Raw genomic sequence first — 19,765 nt, 5'->3', positions numbered from 1 at the left:
ACTTGGAATAATTGGACTAAATGTGGGTAATTACTAGAGGATGTTTGCATTAAGGCCCTAACTTTTAGCAAATCTGTGACCCTGGACCACAAACGGGTATGTTTGTGGCAATTGTATGGGTTAAAATGATTGATTTTTCTTTTATGCCAAAAATCATTAGGATATTAGGTAAAGATCATGTTCCATGAAGATATTTTGTGACGTTCCTACCGTAAATATGTTAAAAAGGTATTATTAGTTGTCAAATGCATTGCTAAGGACTTCATTAGCACAACTTTAAAGGTGATTTTCTCAATATTTAGATATTTTGCAGCCTCAGATTCCAGATTTTCGAATCCTATCCTAACAGACATCAATGCAAATCTTATTTATTCCGCTTTCAGAGGATGTATAAATCTAAAAAATAAAAAATTGACCCCGGTTTTGTGTGTCCAGGGTCACAAATTATGTCGATCACCTCAGCATTGACACAGTAACTTAAGTTTGGTGGAATAGAGGTGAATGCAATTTACTCTATTTCATTATAGCTTTAAAATAGTAAGCGATTAAAGGATTGATCAATGCCACGATACAGCAAGTGTAAAGCTTAAATTTAAAACTACAAGCAAATCCCACTACCAATCCAATAGAAACGGGATTATCCCACCGGTTGCTCAGTGCACGAGCAGCCAAATTTCACTTTAACAGAGGTTGTCGTTTTATGGATACATTTGATTTTAACATTTCATGTTGACGCGTTCACTTCGGGAATAATGAGAAGGAAAACGTGGGTAAAATAAACTCGCTTTTATTTATTTTTAATGTCCGTTGGTTTTTCCCACATCACGTCGAGCTCAACTTTATGCATTATGCAAACGAGCAGCGGCACTGTACGGCGGCAACCAATGAGATTGCCGTTAGTGACCTGCCGCCTGATACTATTGGTTAATGCGGTAGAACTGAAACGCCCACTATCATCCGACAGGAATAACAGACCCGATGACCTTTAACGATTTAACGATCGCTGGTTACTTGAGAAATACATGATTTTGGATGGGAGTTCACTGGGAATGCGCATTAATGGAGCTTTTAGAGGAAAAAGGAAGAGGAAAGCGGAGGAGTTTGAAGTTTGTACAACTTGTGTCAGAAGATTTGCCCAACCCACGATTTGCTTTCAAATTTTGATGGATATTTAGCCTGTTTAAACAATTTATTTTTCGTTTTTGCAGTGGAATACATCTTCTCTTTACTTATGTCCTTTAATTAAAATTAATTATACTTTCCATTTAATGTGTTAATCAGTTATGGCAGGTGTTGATATGAGTGTAACGTTAAATGACTGTTGGGTCGTCGGGCTCGAGCGTTTCGCTGTTGGTCCTGCTGGAGAAAAAGAAGAAGAAGAAGAAGAAGAGTTTTACGAAATTAGGACTGAATGGTCTGATAAAAGCATAACATATCATCGAAGGCGATATCATGATCTAGTAAAGCTTGTTAAGAATTTGAGCAAATCATGTCCAGACGACAGAGGATGTTTGTCTCAGATGCTTGAGGGTATGTGCATTTGAAATAAGTGGCCATTTAACTTATGGGAGACTTCATTATTGTATGTGTTTATGTTTTATCAGCACTCCAGAGGATAAAGGAAGCAGAAGAAAAGAACAATGTTGAAACCAGGTTGGATGAAGTGGAAAAATTATTGAGAAATATAATTAAAAAGGTGCTTCTTAAGACTAGCCGGCCCACCCCATATGTGTATTGATTCCCTGTTGTATGTACAACACTTATACATGTATTTTACTTTACAGTTCTCTCAGTCTGAGGCAGTTCTTACATTTTTCAAGACTTCTCCTCTTGACTATACCTTGAAAACCATGTATGCACCAATCCAGTCTTTCTACCAGAGTCCTGTCACTGTAGCTGGTTTGTATTCATGAGTTCTCCTGCTTTATTGATCTGGATTGGATTTTAAACATGTTTTTAAGATAATATGATATGATGCTTTTCCACAGATGTCAGAAGGGCCAATGGGTTTTGTTTGGCCAATACAGAAACTGTTCTTTTTGATGCGTATTTACTAGCAGAAGGAGCTTCTTCAAGGTACATTTCTGACACATCATACTTCTATTTCTTATATTGATTTATGGTGACAGAGCTCGACATTAACGCTTGTCTGCTTGTCCGGGACAAGTGGATTTTTTGAAGGGACAAGTGAAAGAATTTTACTTGCCCGACCGGAAAAGATGATTAAAACGTCAATAACAAAAAATTACTAGGGAATCACCAAAATGCAAGAATGATTCTGCATTCATTAGTGTAATGGGCGATCGATAGTGGATAATAAATGTATAATAAACTGACATAATGTTGTGGCTGTTGACGCCGCTCACAGAGAGAAACTCAGTTAACACCAGTGTTGGGGAAAATTACTTTGAAAAGTAATGCATTACAATATTGCGTTACTCTCTTAAAAAGTAACTAATTGAGTTACTTAGTTACTTTTTACGAAAAGTAATTTGTTACGTTACTTTTGCGTTACTTTTTCTCACCTGGGCTGGGCTAGTTTTTTGTTGTTGTTTTTTTTATAACAAAAAAGTTCTATTTTTGTGCAAATGTAAAGACCTCTTCATACCAAAATTGAAATAATAAGCCTCAGGCTGAGGTAAAAATGCAAATTCACGTATGAACAGTAGAGGGCGCAGCTCTGCTGCCATTCTGGATAATGGAAGAATAGGACGCAGGAGGAAAAAATCTAGTAATTTTTGCTCATGGTTTAACTGAATCATCAAAGGTCAGCAGCAATAATATTGGTCAATAAAGGCAGATTAAATGCATACAAATATTTGTTTTATTTAACATTTAATTATTGGAGGTTTGCATAGTCTTCTGATTTTGCATTTGACTGATTTTATTCATTTTGAGGAGTACAGAATCTTTATTGTGCAAGTGAGATTAGTAAATGCTCACATTTAGTCTAGAACTACATCATGTTTACACACATGCCTCTGCACTTACTCACGATTTTTCTCAACATGGGGGCAGGAGAGCTGTCAGTCAAATAAATGTGAAAAAGTAACTTGCGTTATTTTTTTGAAAAAGTAACTCATATTTTGGAAATTTGAAAAGTAATGCGTTACTTTACTAGTTACTTTAAAAAGTAATCTGATTACGTAACAGGTTACTTTCCCCCCCAACACTGGTTAACACACACGGTTAAAATTACAAATTGTTGAGGTTTTTTATTTATAACATGATACAGTTAAGCAACATCACAGAACTAAGAGTGCTGTTTTCCTGAATACCATCACGACTGAAAATGACACTGATTTCATATTTGACAATTAATTAACATTAAGTTACTTGCATTTTAAATGCAATATTGACTGTTTTTGTTCTATTTCAGCAGCAAATATAGTTCCAACAAAGATCACAGCAGAACCATAACGCTTCTCACAGCAACGGTGTGTGTTACTGAATGATTAATTTTTTGAATGAATCGGTTGAATCAAAGATTCAATGACCTGTTCGTAAACGACTGCCTCATTCTTGAATGAATCATCCATTTGAATGAATCGTTTGAATCAATGACTCACTCATTAAGACGGACGGTCACCTGCTGCTGCCACTGGTGGTTTAGTTTAATTTCTTATTCGTATATTTAAACATATTTAAAACAATCTCATAACATTATTTTATGCAGTTGTAATTTTTTTAGTGTAAATTATTTAATTTGATTGGTAACAGCCCTATAGTGTCGTCTTATTCTAATTTAATTTCTAGATCAAATAAAAAAAATTAAATGAAAGCTGAAGCATAGCCTATATTTAATAAGATTATGGAAAAAATGCCCTTTATAAAAGGTAAAAATATCGCAACTAGTGCAGATTTAAATATGTCAAAGCTGATTGAACACTGGTGAGAATATTGCTTCAGAATAAATTATGTTTACAACACAAAAAATAAATACATTTCCGGACAAGCACATTTTTTACTCGGACAAGTGAGTGACAGATTTACTTGTCGTAAGGACACGCATGTGAACCGGCTTAATGTCGAGCCCTGTGTGACACATGTGAGTTTGCCATGTGGAATCAACATGTATGTGTCTTATTTCGTCACATCCAGCTCTGAGTCCCAGATATGGACCGGAACGAGAATTCAAAATGGAATCGGATGCACAGATGAACCTGGCGAGGGCTTCATGACTCCTGGAACCACTGAAAGTAAAGATACAGACTATCAACCTAACAAATCACAGATTACCACTAGCAACTTGACCTACCTCCACCTACAAGCCTGTGAGACAGACATCCTTGAATGACCATAATGCTGACTATGTAATTACATCTTTCTATTGTGAAAGTCTACAGAACTTGTCATTCATATTTTTTTTAATAAAATGATTTTATAAAGGATATTATTATTGTTATGTTAAAAGAACACGCCACTTTTTTGGAAAATAGACTCATTTTCCGACTCCCCTAGAGTTAAACAGTTAAGTTTTACCGTTTTTGAATCCATTCAGCCGATCTCTGGGTCTGGCGGTAGCACTTTTAGCATAGCTTAGCATACATCATTGAATCTGATTAGACCGTTAGCATCTCCCTAAAAAAAAGACCAGAGTTTTGATATTTTTCCTATTTAAAACTTGACCTTTTCTGTAGTTACATCGTGTACTAAGACCGTCGGAAAATGAGAAGTTGTGATTTTCTAGACCGATATGGCAGGAACTATACTCTCATTCCTGCGTAATAATTAAGGAACGTTGCTGCCCCATGAGTGCAGCGGCACATTGATATTACACAGCGCCTGAAAATAGGCTAACTTCCGTCAACAAAACCAACGTGACAACCTGCTCACACAGAGAGTGCTGGGGACTATTTTCAGGCGTTGTGTAATATCATTGCGCCGCTGCACTCATGGTACCCATGAAACTCTTTGGTCATTTTTGAGCGAGATGCTAACGGTCTAATCCGATTCAATGATCTATGCTAAGCTATGCTAAAAGTGCTACCGCCAGACCCAGAGATCGGCTAAATGGATTCGAAAACGGTAAAACTCAACTGTTTAACTCTGGGGGAGTCGGAAAATGATGACGTGTTCATAAAAAAAGTTAAAGGGTTAGTTCACCCAAAAATGAAAATTCTGTCATTAATTACTTACCCTCATGTCGTTTGACACCCGTAAGACCTCCGTTCATCTTCAGAACAAAAATTAAGATATTTTAGTTGAAATCTGATGGCTCTGAAAGGCCTCCATTGGCACAATGGCACGGTTCACTCTCAAGACCCTTAAAAGGCACTAAAGACGTCGTTACAAAGTCCATCTCACTACGGTGGTTCTACAATAACTTTATGAATCGGCGAGAATAGTTTTTGTGCGCAAAAAAACCCTAAATAACGACTTATATAGTGATGACGATTTCAAAACACGGCCTCATGAAGCTTCGAAGCGTTATGAATCAGTGAGTCGATTCATGATTCGGATCGCATGTCAAACTGCTGAAATTTGGCGATTCAAACTGCTGATTCATAACGCTTCGAAGCTTCATGAGGCCGTGTTTTGAAATCGTCATCACTAGTATCATATTTTTTGATTCCAAGATGGCGCTGCCCTGCAGGCGACATGGAGGAGAGTTCTCGCTGCTCATTACTTGTTTGTTTTTTCTGTGCTTGTTCTTTTGCAAATACAATAAATTGTGCGCGTATTATGCATTAAGTTGGTTTTGCGCGAGTATCAGCTGGAAAGGACCACGATTAAGATGGAGGAATATGGAACTGGTGATGTTGGCGTGGCTAATGATGACTAGCTGCGCTGCGTTTGGAGCTACACATGAGTTGGCAGACTTCGGACCGCTGTTATACAGCAGAACGGAACTTCTGGATCTGCGGAGTTGTGGCGGGGTACCATCGATCAACCTGATGAAGGATATACCTAAGGAGCTACTGCGTCGGCCGAGGCCTGCCCCTTGTCGTGTCAGGAAGCGGGGCAAGAGAGGCGGCGTTAGGCAGCGTATCCGTAGAGCCAGCAAATTACCGTTGCCACCAGTGTTACTCTGCAATCCTCGCTCCCTGCGGAACAAGCTGGATGAGCTGCGTACACAAGTTGGAGTTTGTTACGAGTATCGTGAGTCTGGATTGATGGTTTTTACTGAAACTTGGTTGTCTAATGAAGTTCCAGACAGTTTAATACAAATTAATGGTTTTTCGCATGTACGTCTGGACAGAGATGAGAACTCTGGAAAAAAGAGAGGTGGGGGAGTTTGTGTATATATTAACGAAAGCTGGTGTCGTAATTTTGCAATTAGAGACAGCATATGTAATCCTGATCTAGAATTATTGTGCATTACATTACGGCCATACTATTTACCAAGAGAATTTACAAACATTTTTATGTGTGCTGTGTATATTCCACCTAGTGGGAATATTAGCAGGGCAGCCAGTCAAATTACTGACTGTGTTCACAGGCATTTACAAAACAAGCCTGATGCACCTTTATTGATCCTTGGTGATTTTAATCAGTGTGGACTGGAGAGGTCCTTACCAGGGTTTTTTCAATATATAAAGTGTGCTACGAGGAAAGATAATACTCTTGATAAGTGTTATGGTAACATTAAGGATGCATATGTTGCTAAAGCCAAACCCCCCCTAGGTAACTCAGATCACAACGTTATCCATCTGCTCCCTACTTACCGATCGGTTTTTAAGTCCCACAAACCAGCACCCAAGGTGGTAAAGGTGTGGTCCAATGACAGTATAGAGGAGCTGAAAGGATGTTTTCTTGGTACAGACTGGGACATTTTTTATCAGGATGCAGATATAAACATGGCCACTGAATCAATCACGGCATATATTTCCTTTTGTGTGGACTCAATTATACCTCAAAAAGTTGTGAGGTCATATCCGAACAATAAACCGTACATTACACGGGGGATTAAAGATTCTATAAAATTGAAAAAAGTTGCCTTCAAGTCGGGGGATGTTGTGGGACTGAGGTCAGCACAAAAAGACCTTAACCGGCAACTGAGGTCAGCGAGGATACAATATAAGGATCGGGCTGAACAACATCTGCTAAAATCAGACACAAAAGGACTGTGGAACTCAATTCGGGGAATGACTAACATGGCTCCAAAAAGGAAACCAATGGTAGCCTGCAACGAAAGGGAAAAAGCAAATGAACTGAATGAGTTTTACATGAGATTTGAGACTGATACTTCTAAAGAATGCAGTGAAATATTAGATAAAATAAATCATAATAGTGGTAATGATAGAATATTAATAGATTCAGGTACTGTTATAAGGGTTTTTAAAAATTTGCATTTTAACAAAGCAACAGGACCTGATGGAATGTCATGTTTTCTTTTAAAGACGTTTGCTGAGGAGCTCACACCAGCCTGGCATAGCCTTTTTCAGCTCTCACTTGATTCACATAAAATACCAGAGCTCTGGAAAAAATCAATTATAATTCCAACTCCTAAAAATTCTTCTCCTCAGGACAATAATGACTATAGGCCGGTGGCCTTGACATCTAATGTCATGAAATCTTTGGAAAAGATTGTTGTAGGAGAGCTGCGAAGACAAGTGGAACCATCTTTAGATCACTATCAGTTTGCCTATAAAAGTAACCGTGGTACCAATGATGCTATTTCAACATTAATGCACCTTGTTTTGAGGCATCTGGAAAGTCCAGCTGCTTATGCTAGGTTGCTTTTTATAGATTTTAGTTCTGCGTTTAATACGATTCAACCGCATATTTTGCTGGAGAAACTATATAATTTAAATGTTAATTCTTCTTTAATATCTTGGTATCATTCTTTCTTGATAAATAGGACACAACAAGTAAAAATCAACTCTGTATTATCTGATGTGGCAGTAAGTAGTACAGGGGCCCCACAGGGATGCGTAAGTTCGCCTTTCCTTTTTACTTTATACACTAATGACTGCTCCAGTCATCAATTACATCAATTCGTAGTGAAATTCTCAGATGATACGGCAATTGTGAACTTGTTAACAAAAGATTCCAGCACTGATGAGTATAAAGCAGCGGTGGAGGAGTTTACAGGCTGGTGTGATGCTCATCACCTCCTGATCAATGTTGAAAAAACAAAAGAGGTTATTATAGATCCCAGATCAGTGGGTGACAGGAGCTCTGTTGTCATCCATGGTCAGGAGATTAAACAGGTGGCTTCTTACAAATATTTGGGAGTCCACATTGACAGTGAGCTCAAATGGCACACACATGTCCAAAATGTTTGTTCAAGAGTCCATCAGCGCCTACACTTTTTAAGAAGGCTAAGATTATTTGGAGTCAGTAGTAATATTATGTATATTTTTTATAAGGCTACAATTGAGTCTGTCTTGCGTTATGGAATTATTATTTGGTTTGGGAACTTGACGGTGAAAACGAGAGCTCAAATAAGCAATTTGGTAAAGGTTGCAGGAAAAATAATGGGAGTAAGGACACTAAATACTCTACAAGAAATCTTTGATACGTCTATGATACAGCAGGTTAACAAGATTATATTGGACCCCTCACATGTATTGTACTCTGAGTATGCGTTGATGAACTCTGGAAGGAGATATAGGCTTCCTTTATGCAAGCATAATCGCTATAAACATTCATTTGTCCCGTTGTCGATAAAAGTGCTTAATGAGCAACTCTAATTATGGTAATCATGTATTAAATAAATTTTTTTTTTTTTTTTTTTTTTTTTATTATATAATTATGTGTATATATTTTTTTTTATTTTAATTTATATTTTTTATTTTATTATAGGTATTTTAATAAGAATTATCATGTTTGGAGAGTAGAGTTTTTCATGAATTGACGTATGTATGGAATGTATGTTTGTGTATGTTGATGTGCAGCAGTTCTCTCATCCAAAACAAATTTCTCCTAAGGGAGACAATAAATGGTACCTTGACCTTGACCTTGACTATGTAAGTCGTTATTTAGGGTTTTTTTGCGCACAAAAACTATTGTCGCCGATTCACAAAGTTATTGTAGAACCACTGTAGTGAGATGGACTTTGTAACGACGTCTTTAGTACCTTTTAAGGGTCTTGAGAGTGTAACGTGCCATTGTGCCAATGGAGGCCTTTCAGAGCCATCAGATTTACACTAAAATATCTTCATTTGTGTTCTGAAGATGAACGGAGGTCTGACGGGTGTCGAACGACATGAGGGTAAGTAATTAATGACAGAATTTTCATTTTTGGGTGAACTAACCCTTTAACCAGCTCTGATTAATGTTTTTTTCCCCCCTCTAAACCTCATTTTTTGGCATTTACAAATCATATAAAATGTTTAGTTGATAGCTTGAATAGTTCAGTAATTTTACACTCTATAGCGAAAAGCTGATAACCAAACCTCCACTTATAGGGGCCTCTCCACTGCCCAGGGGGCCGCTAAATCCTAGCCTAGAAATCTAGACACACCTTAGCAGCAGCAAATGTAATTTGCAGCCAGGGCGTCTAGCAACTCTCCGTTGGCTTGCAAGCTGGACAAAACTAACTCTAGTCAGGCCAATCACATCGTGTATAGAGTCGGTGGGCGGGTTTAACATAATGATGGCAGAGTTGCGGCGGTTCCGTGTGTTATTCGTAAACAAAGAAGCTGGCGAACAGTGGTCTTGAATCGGCTTTGGCCGCGACTCTGGAAGACTTGGAGTTCAGCTTTTCTTTGAGAAAAGAGCAAAGAACGGCACTGAAGTCATTCTTAAGAAAGGAAGATGTGTTCGGAGTTTTGGCAACCGGATACGGCAAAAATGTAATCTATCAACTAGCTCTGCTTCACCTTCTTCTTTGCTCTGGTTGGTTGTAGCACTATCCTATTGTGTGCAGAGGGAATTTGAAAGGCAACCGGATTGAGCCCTGCCTATGGTGAGTTCCCTGACCCAACATCTTGATGTGGGTCTGGCTTGTCAGGCTAACTAAATCCAGTAGTTGTGCTATATATTCCCCTACTCCTATGAATCATTATAATATACACATTTGTATGCCTGAGAGGTAAATGAACACCACAAAAACATGCAATTCAGTAAAAGAAGTTTCTCTCTCCCCTCCCTAAAAATGGTTTAGTCCGATGGTTATTATTTCAGCAGAGACCCAATAAAATCGCCCCAGCTAGTGAACATAACCAATCAGAGTTGAGGCTGCTCTGAGAACAGTTGAAGTTAGAAAAAGTTACAGTGGAAGATAAACTGACTGAAAATGTGTGGGAAAAATCTGGTAACGCCATGAAAATATATGTTTAACAATACTGTCAAGAAAAGGGGAATACCGTTAATTGCAATTGATGGATACGTTTATTAGCTTTATTTAATACAATAGCACATTATCTTAATCAAAAATGAAACATAAGTGGTTTTATTTTACATACTTCCAAATCTCTTCATAAATTACAGTTGGTACAAAATGCAGCTGCTCTAGTTAAAACCAAAACTTCCATTTCTGAACATATTACTCCGGTTTTACAAAATTTGCATTTGCTTCCAGTTAAATTTCGCTTACATTTCAAAATTTTACTTTAGTTTTAGTTCGCAATAGTTCAAGTCTTCCAGTTTTCAAAACTCGTCTTAAAACTCACTTTTTTTTATGTGCAGGCTTTTATGTGATTTTAATGTTATTGTCGTCAGTTCTGTATTGTCTTTATTGTTGATGAAATAGTTTTTATGGACTTTGTAAGGTATCCTTGAGTGCCTATAAATAAAATGTATAATAATAATAATAATTTGACTGCAATCTTTTTAATTTCTTAATATTTATCTCAGCTGTTAGCCATCAGACTGACTGGAAAGACCTGTTATATTGCTGGTAGGCTGGTAGTTTATTTGATAATTTTACAAATTTCTTGTCTTTTGTTATTTTATTAGTTTGTCTTGCATACTTGCCTGATGACTTTAAACAATAATAAGTTATTAATCACTTAATGCCATTGTTTTGATATAATATTTATATACAACTTTGCATATAAAATAAGTCGAAGCAATAACCTTTCACATATTTGCATTTATTTATTTGTGGTTTTGTTATTTTGTAAGAAATCCTTATTGGTGTATGGCACCAGATGTGGACCTCCATATCTTATAACCGCTCCCGTATATGATATGAGTGGAGGGCGTTGGGGGCCCACATCAATATATTTTCAGGGGCCCCAGAATTCACACAATGTGCTTGTTGAGCATTTAATATCAAAACCTTTGGCATTAATGGTTGTCACTGTTCTTGTAAGACATCAAACATGTCTGTGGGAATATTCCCCCAATCTGACACGTGTCAGTGAAGTCGGTCTGCGATGTTGAATGATGGGGTTGCAATCCAGTTTATTCCACTGGTTCTCAGAGGGGTTCAAGTCTGAACTTTTGTCAAGTTCTTCTTCAGTAAATAATTAATTATTAATTTATTTTACTCGTTTTGTGCACAAAGGGCACATTGTCATGTTGTAAGAACAAAAAAGCCCTCTTGTCTCAAATTTGGAAACCCATTCTAAAGAATGCCATTGTAAGTGTGAGTATTTTAGATGTTTGTTTCTTTGGAATTAAAAGGCCTTGCCAAATAGTTTGCCCATTAATTCACCCTTCGCCGCAAGTTTGATTGACAGGCGATCTGACCAATCAAATCCCAGAATCTGCCATTTTGTCCGACAAAGCAGTCAGAAGAGTTAGGAGATTAACGTTGGAGGACTTGAACTTGGAAAAACGGTGTACTTATGTCTTTGCGCAGTTGAAACAACATTTCTTTTAGTGTTCATTCATGTTTATCAATGAACTAGAAGGAAGAGATGATCAGTTCACAAGCAGCTTTAACTGAGGCGCTACAGCGACCACCACGCATTAAAGAGCCACAAAACGCTATTTATTGTTTAAATTTCTTTAAAAAATTACGATTTCAAAGTTGAGACTTTGTTTCAAATCAAAAGTAACTTGCTCTCTCCTGTCTATCGGCGTGTTGTCAGTGTCCTCTTTGCTCCGAGATGTATTTTCTCTACGTGAGAACATGTGTGTGTGTGTGTGTGGTGTGAGAGCGCCATGGCTTGTCGGACATAGCAACCGTAACTAAAGGGGGCGGGTCTTTAAAAACGGTCAATTAGAAGCTGTGGTGCTCACATACTTTTTTCCAAGTAGGGCCATCTTCTTCTGGCTTATGTCCTTAGACCTTCAGTTCTGTTGAGGTGAGCCAGTCCAGCGTCCTATGATCAAGGTCAATTAGACCACGTTCACCATTCGGGGGCCGATATGTGTAGCTTGGCTCCGCCCTCCTACATACTTTCCGCTCAATTTTCATTTTCCTTCAGTACTCCGTCTGGGATCGCGGTATATTCTCTGGTTTTCTCTGGTCAAATTTTAACCGGTCCAATCAGCGAACAGAGGGAGTGGCTGAGAACGATGATGTTGATGTCGTGGGCTAGATTGAGATGACAATACGTCACGACCAAACGTTAGCGATTGGTTATGGCAGATCCAAAGTGGCTCTGGGCAGATCCAATAGTTTTAAACTTCAACAGAGTACCCGCCTTCAAAGAAGTTAACGCTTGGAGAGTGGCCAGACTCACTACAAATGAAATGTACGAGAGTCTGGTAATTAAAATTAATAATTTGTTACATTTATATAGGGCTTTTCTAGGCACTCAAAGCGCTTTACTTCGAAGAGGAGAATCTCCTCAACCACCACCAATGTGCAGCACCACCTAGATGATGCGACCAGGGCCGGATTAACACAAGGGCTAGGGAAATGATTGACAGTCGATCTGGAGCCGCTCTATTGACGTGATAACAAACGTCAGACAGTCGCTTTGTCCATTTAAATTGGATACAAGCGCAACATCATGTGTACAGTAAAGGCTCTGTGGATAAACTAGCTGAACCAGACTGAATAGCTCCGACCATATAAACTGAAGTGTTGAGGTAGCCTAAACTATAGCCAGCTGAGAGGTCTCCGAGGTCCGGATTTCATATTTGACAGCTGTTTTAGGATAGTTAAACAATAAAATGACTATCAGTCAGAGCTCAGCTTTAGGAGGGGAAGAGACAGGACAAGAGAAGGAGACTGAGAGAAAAAAGAGTGATGGAAATAATGAGAGTGATAGAAATGAGAGAGTGATGAAATGAGGAGAGAGCAGGTATGGCAGATAATCTACTGCCCACTAACATGGGTTTGAAACTTATTTTTTATTCTTTTATTAGCCTTCAAACATCTCAAAATGCACATATATAGATCAGAGAAATCAACATTTTCTTGGGGGACCATGACCCCCAAACCACCCTAGATAGCTAAAATTAGGGACATTAAGTTGCATGCTCAAAAGCTGTTGCTGTTTCTGGAAACCTGTTTGCTTTGACCTCATATCCCGATGCATTTATGCTGTTAATATGTTGCAGCCTGGAATATTTATATTTAGGCCTACTTAATATTACAATTGAATATTCAGACATATATTCATTGTATCTCTGTGCTTTGAAGATTTCATTTTTTAAAAATACTAATTATTTCTGTGGTAGGAAACGTTGTGGCACCAAGATCGGCTACTATAGGGGCCCTTGGGTTTGTTATAGCCCCAGGGCCCTACGTGTTCTTAATCCGGGCCTGGATGTGACGGCAGCCATATTGTGCCAGAACGCTCACCACACCCGCTGATTGGTGGAGAGGAGAAGCCAATTGTATATGGGGATGATTAGGAGGCCATGATGGACAGAGGCCTTCTACGTTGAGCTGAAGTAGCGTCAACGGGGCAGCAATGATGAAGTGGGGCATTGTGGATAGTGCCCAATGACGCGTTATAACAGTCATCAGCATCGTATATTTATAACACAATACTCTGTATTACATTACCTTTGCATCAAATTACAAAAAAATAGTTAAAGCTGCTGTAAAATTGACGTCTTTCTCTCTTCTGACTTCAGTTATTGATCTTTTCCCTCTTTTTGAAAGTTGTGAAAACACTATTGTGGAGTTTTTCTTTTGCTATTTGAGCACATTTGAACACAAAGTTTTTTTTATTGGTAACACTTTACAATAAGGTTTGATTATTTAGCATTAGTTAATGTTTGTTAACATAAAAAATACAGCTGTTCGTGGTTTGTTCATGTTAGTTCACAGAGCATAACATGTGATATTTTCCCCCATCTAGCGGTGAAAAGGTATATGACCATCTAGTGAATATTAGTTTCTCTTCCTCTCAATTACGATTTCGTTTTAACTCGTACGGTGGCCGATTTAGTCCAAGATTAACATGGCTTCCAGTTCGACCTCGTCCACATTCGACACGGTGCCATCGAGTGTTAAAACGCGAAAGGCGAAGCTTGAATTCACGGGTATGTCCCTCTTTGGCTGATGTACTTTCAAGATGGAGGGGCAACATGGCGACCCGCATTCAAACCCCTCACCCGTATGTATTTTCAATATTTTTTTTTCAATGTATTTTTCGAGAATACTTTATTACTTGAAAGAAGTAAATATACATTAATGGGCACATATATTTTTGAAAGAACTAAGTGTTTTTAGCTAAGAATAAACTAAAAAAGTTACACAATGTAGCTTTAACTAATGTTAATAAGATTTTAATAAAGTATTAGTAAATGTTGTAATTAACATTAACAAAGATTAATAAATGCTTTATAATATATATATATATATATATATATATATATATATATATATATATTATTTATCATTATTAGTTCAAGTTAACTAATGAACCTTATTGTAAAGTGTTATCAATGTGGTATTTCATGTAGACTCTCATTCACCGCTATAGAAGTTTACCCAACAACCTCTGAGAAACCCTTGAAAAGGGTCAAAATAAAACTCAGTTTCAGTTTTAATAATGACTGCTGAGATAAATACATCAGTTTTTTTCTAAAGTAGGTCAAGTCCCTATCGTGAAACAGATTAAAGGCTATAGGCTGATCATTATTTAACTGGAACAGGAGAATCGTTTCAGAGCACGTTCAGGTCAGTGAGCAGTTCTCACGAGGGATGTTAATCAGTCCTTACTGGAACAGTCGTTGTGCTCCACTTTCACATCGCATAGATTGATCTGGCTCACTGCACCCACTCAGACAATCCATACACCCTTATTTTGGGTCAAAACGAGTTTTTTTCCATCAACATCTGGCCTAATTTACTACTCTAAACAACAAACAAAGAAGCATTTTTGTAGTTAACGAGTTCTAAAAAATCGAAACCGCTTTTCGCTCTCTACATTTCCTCCTGGCGACCTCTTTACCGCTCTCAAGCTGGGGTGCTTGCCAACATTTCTAATTATTGCACATTCAAACTTCAAATGATATTATGAAAAAAGGGCCATTCATGTGGAAGGGGACGTCTTTCTCTGTGCCGTTTCCATTTATGATCAAACACGATAAATAAAACAAAGCATATGAAAACGTCTAAATGCAATTGTCTAACTTCCATCTTTTGTTGCACTGCAAAAAATTATTTTCTTACTTTGTATTTTTGTCTTGTTTTCAGTCCAAATATCTAAAAAATCTTACATTAAGAAGCATTTACTAGACAAGCAAAAGTTTGTGTCTTGTTTTGGGGGAAAATAACTCAAAATTAAGGGAGTTTTTGCTTAAAATAAGCTAAATAATCTGCCAATGGGGTAAGCAAAATAATCTTAAATCAAACAGAAAACAAGATTATTTTGCTTACCCCATTGGCATATTTTACTTATTTTAAGCAAAAACTCCCTTCATTTTGAGTTATTTTCCCCCAAAACAAGACACAAACTTTTGCTTGTCTAGTAAATGCTTCTTAATGTAAGATTTTTTAGATATTTGGACTGAAAACAGGACAAAAATACTAAGTGAGAAAAGCATTTTTTGCAGTGTATGCACTTTTTAAGGTCTCATCTTCAATCAAATGCTCTAATATATATTTTACTTTAATTTCAGATATGCCTAGTACAAGGCAGTGTTAGCCTAATGCATCAATTTTACAATAAAGCAAAATAGTCCAGAAATAGCAACAGGTTCAATATGATATGACGATCAACATTTTGAGTGTTTGTTTTTTAGCCATTACCATAGGGCACTTTTCTGACCATTACAACAGGCCAAGTTGTGAACTACTTACTGATCAATAATAACTTGGTGGTGCATTGATTAGTATATAAAAAGCTAATGTAGGGAGCCACCATTCACAGACTGACACAGAGAGGAGAACAGCACTGTTTATTTCATCACTTTCAGTTTTGTATATTTAGGAGACGTCAAGCCACACAACATGAGCCATCACGCATGGAGAGGGCATCATTGTGCCCCTGGAGACATCAACTGCACATCAGGCTTGGACAGCAGGAACTACAAGTTACTCCATGTGCCTTTCCATGGGCCGACCCACAGCCACCACCATGAGCCGTTTCCCACCGTGGATGTTCCTGATCATGCCCACTACATCATCGGTGCGGTCATCCTATTAGTTGGCATCACCGGAGTGATAGGAAACGCACTGGTGATCTACGTGTTCTGCCGGAGCCGTGCTCTTCGCACCGCAGGGAACATGTTTGTGGTGAATCTGGCTGTGGCGGATTTCCTCATGTCCATCACTCAGTCGCCCGTGTTCTTCGCGGCCAGCCTGCACAGGCGATGGGTCTTTGGCGAGCGCGTTTGTGAGCTTTACGCCTTCTGCGGTGCGCTTTTTGGCATCTGTTCCATGATGACTTTGACTGCCATCGCAGCCGATCGTTGCCTAGCCATAACTCAGCCTCTCGCCTTGGTGGGTAAAGTGAGCCGGCGCAAAGCAGGCACAGTGTTGGCCGTTGTGTGGCTCTACTCCCTGGGCTGGAGCCTTCCGCCTTTCTTCGGCTGGAGCGCTTATGTTCCAGAGGGACTTCAGACGTCCTGTTCTTGGGACTATATGACCTTCACGCCGTCAGTTCGCGCGTACACCATCCTCCTCTTCATTTTTGTGTTCTTCATCCCGCTCGGCGTTATTGGCAGCTGCTACTTTGGAATTTTCCAAACTATCCGAGCGACGGGGAAGGAAATTAGAGAGCTGGAATGCGGGGAAACGCGCAAGGTGTATGAACGCATGCAGAACGAATGGAAGATGGCGAAAGTCGCCCTTCTGGTCATTTTGCTTTTTGTAATATCTTGGTCGCCTTACTCTGTGGTGGCCCTCACTGCCACGGCTGGCTATTCCCATCTCCTGACCCCCTACATGAATTCAGTTCCCGCTGTGATTGCCAAGGCCTCAGCCATCCATAATCCCATCATCTACGCAATTACGCATCCAAAGTATCGCGCGGCAATCGCGCGCTACATCCCAGTACTCCGCACCATCTTACGAGTGAAAGAGAAGGATCTCCGTTCCTCTTTTAGCTCGGGAAGCGTTAGTTCCCGTCGTCCGACCCTCACTAGCCAGTGCTCCCTGGGCAATGCAGCTCGAGCTAACGGCCGCTGGGGGAAAACTCGCTTGTCTTCCGCTTCAGATAGTGATTCCTGCTGGACTGAGAGTGAGGCTGATGGCACCAGCATCAGTTCCCTGACCTTTGGTCGTCGTGTGTCCACTGAGATCTCCACAGATACTATTATTCTTTCTCCAGGGTCCAGTACTAGCACCACCAGTGGGCAGAAATCAGAGAAGGCACACAAAGTTGTAAGCGTACCCGTGCCGTCAATTACTTTTGAAACAGATGCAGTGGATGGGGAGTCTCTGTCTGATGGAAAGGCTTTGCTACCGGGGGGGAAGGATGCAGGGTACTAGACACTTTAGTAGTAATTGCTTTGACCTATTATTTTTATTTATTAAGAATATATAACCATATGTGACTCTGGAGTACAAAACCAGCCGTAAGTTTCACAGGTATATTTGTGGCAATAGCCAACAATACATTGTATGGGTCAAAATTATACATTTTTCTTTTATGCCAAAAATCATTAGGATATTAAGATCATGTTCCATGAAGATATTTTGTAAACTTCCTACCATAAATATATAATTTTTTTATTATTAGTAGTAATATGCATTGATAAGGACTTCATTTGGACAACTTTAAAGGTGATTTTTCTCAATATTTCGATTTTTTTGTCCTAAGTCGCACCTACACAGGTATATTTGTGGCAATACATTGTATAGGTCAAAATTATCGATTTTTCTTTTAAATCATTAGGATATTAAATAAAGATCATGTTCCATGAAGATATTTTATAAATTTCCTACCATAAATATATAAAAAATGTATTATTAGTAGTAATATGCATTGCTAAGGACTTCATTTGGACAACTTTAAAAGTGATTTTTCTCAATATTTCAATTTTTTGTCTTAAGTCGCACCTACACAGGTATATTTGTGGCAATACATTGTATAGGTCAAAATTATCGATTTTGTCTTTTAAATCATTAGGATATTAAATAAAGATAATGCTCCATGAAGATATTTTGTAAATTTCCCACTTTAAATATATCAAAAATGTATTATTAGTAGTAATATGCATTGATAAGGACTTCATTTGGACAACTTTAAAGGTGATTTTTCTCAATATTTCGATTTTTTTGTCTCAAGTCGCACGGGTATATTTGTGGCAATACATTGTATGGGTCAAAATTATCGATTTTTTCTTTTAAATCATTAAGATATTAAATAAAGATCATGCTCCATGAAGACATTTTGTAAATTTCCTACTGTAAATATATCAAAAATGTATTATTATTAGTAATATGCATTGCTAAGGACTTCATTTGGACAACTTTTAATGAGATTTTTTTCTCAATAATTCGATTTTTTTGCACCCTCAGATTCCAGATTTTCAAATAGTTGTATCTTGACCACATATTGTCATATCCTAACAAACCATAAGTCAATGGAAAGCTTATTTATTCAGCTTTCAGATGATATAAATCTCTATTTCAGCCTTATGACTGGTTTTGTGGTCCAGGGTCACACATGTTCTTCTTTACTCTTTGCATGTCATGAAAACCCTAGTCTTGTGTGTTTTGTCAACTTTATTTTTTGAAATGAAACTATTTTCAGGTTATATATGAATTTAGAGAATGTATTTATTCATTTGAATTATAAAACCTTAATAATAACCAAACAATTTTTTTTTCTGGTTTAATCCAAATATTGTGGCATGTCGTGATAATAAATGTAGGTGAATCATGTTTGGCATCATTTAAATAAAACATCATATAGAAATATCATCAGCAGTCCTGTTTATTCAGACATTGTGTATTTATATATTTAAGTTTTATTTCATTCTAATTGTATTTTAAATTGCAGTACAACAAATTCAGAAAATGTGGCGCTCTATTAAAAGATTTTTTATTGAAATATTAAGCTTGCATATTAATAAAACACATATTAAAAGAGGCTTAGGATCTCCCAGACAGAACTTGAGGTCACATTTTGTTCATTTTGTACATATTCCTAAACTCGCTCTTAAAATGGATGAATTCCACTGCATTACAAACAGAATTTAAAAAATGTAATGCTGGGCAAACAAAATAAAAGTTTGTGTGTACTTTGAATAATTATTATGTATATCTAAATTCACACACATGCATGTATATATTTAAGAAATGTTTTATATTTATCCTCCTGGGACCCAGGAATATACTTTTGTCCTCTGTAGTGGACATTATATTTGAGTGAATTTCTCTGACGTCATACATGTCACAGTTTTAATATCTGGATGTCCTGTAAAGAGCACAATCGGGGCTTTGCAGAGATGCCAAATGTTTGGAGGTTTCACCAGGACAACAACTTCTTCTTGGTCTTTAATAAACGGCTGACATTAGCACTCTTATGGAAATATGATAATATTTTTTAATTATAATTTAAATCTG

At 37.8% G+C, this 19,765-nt stretch overlaps 2 protein-coding genes across 2 annotated transcripts; both read left to right on the top strand.

Annotated features, from left to right (window-relative positions):
- Positions 1 to 1,009: 1,009 nt before the first annotated feature.
- On the top strand, positions 1,010 to 4,390 carry pxdc1a (PX domain containing 1a). Its single transcript, XM_079820330.1, has 5 exons — positions 1,010 to 1,530; positions 1,605 to 1,696; positions 1,785 to 1,899; positions 1,989 to 2,076; positions 4,102 to 4,390. Exons 1-5 carry the CDS (start codon positions 1,284 to 1,286, stop codon positions 4,295 to 4,297), a joined length of 738 nt encoding a protein of 245 aa, XP_079676456.1. The 5' UTR covers positions 1,010 to 1,283; the 3' UTR covers positions 4,298 to 4,390.
- Positions 4,391 to 16,119: 11,729 nt separating this feature from the next.
- On the top strand, positions 16,120 to 19,241 carry opn4.1 (opsin 4.1). Its single transcript, XM_079820327.1, has one exon. The coding sequence runs from the start codon at positions 16,202 to 16,204 to the stop codon at positions 17,681 to 17,683; it is 1,482 nt and encodes a 493-aa protein (XP_079676453.1). The 5' UTR covers positions 16,120 to 16,201; the 3' UTR covers positions 17,684 to 19,241.
- Positions 19,242 to 19,765: the final 524 nt, after the last annotated feature.

This window comes from Gobio gobio (assembly GCF_949357685.1).
Source record: "Gobio gobio genome assembly, chromosome: 6".
Taxonomy (NCBI): Eukaryota; Metazoa; Chordata; class Actinopteri; order Cypriniformes; family Gobionidae; genus Gobio; species Gobio gobio.
The sequence above is the reverse complement of the archived record's forward strand: the minus strand, read 5'-3'. Positions and strand labels throughout refer to the sequence as shown.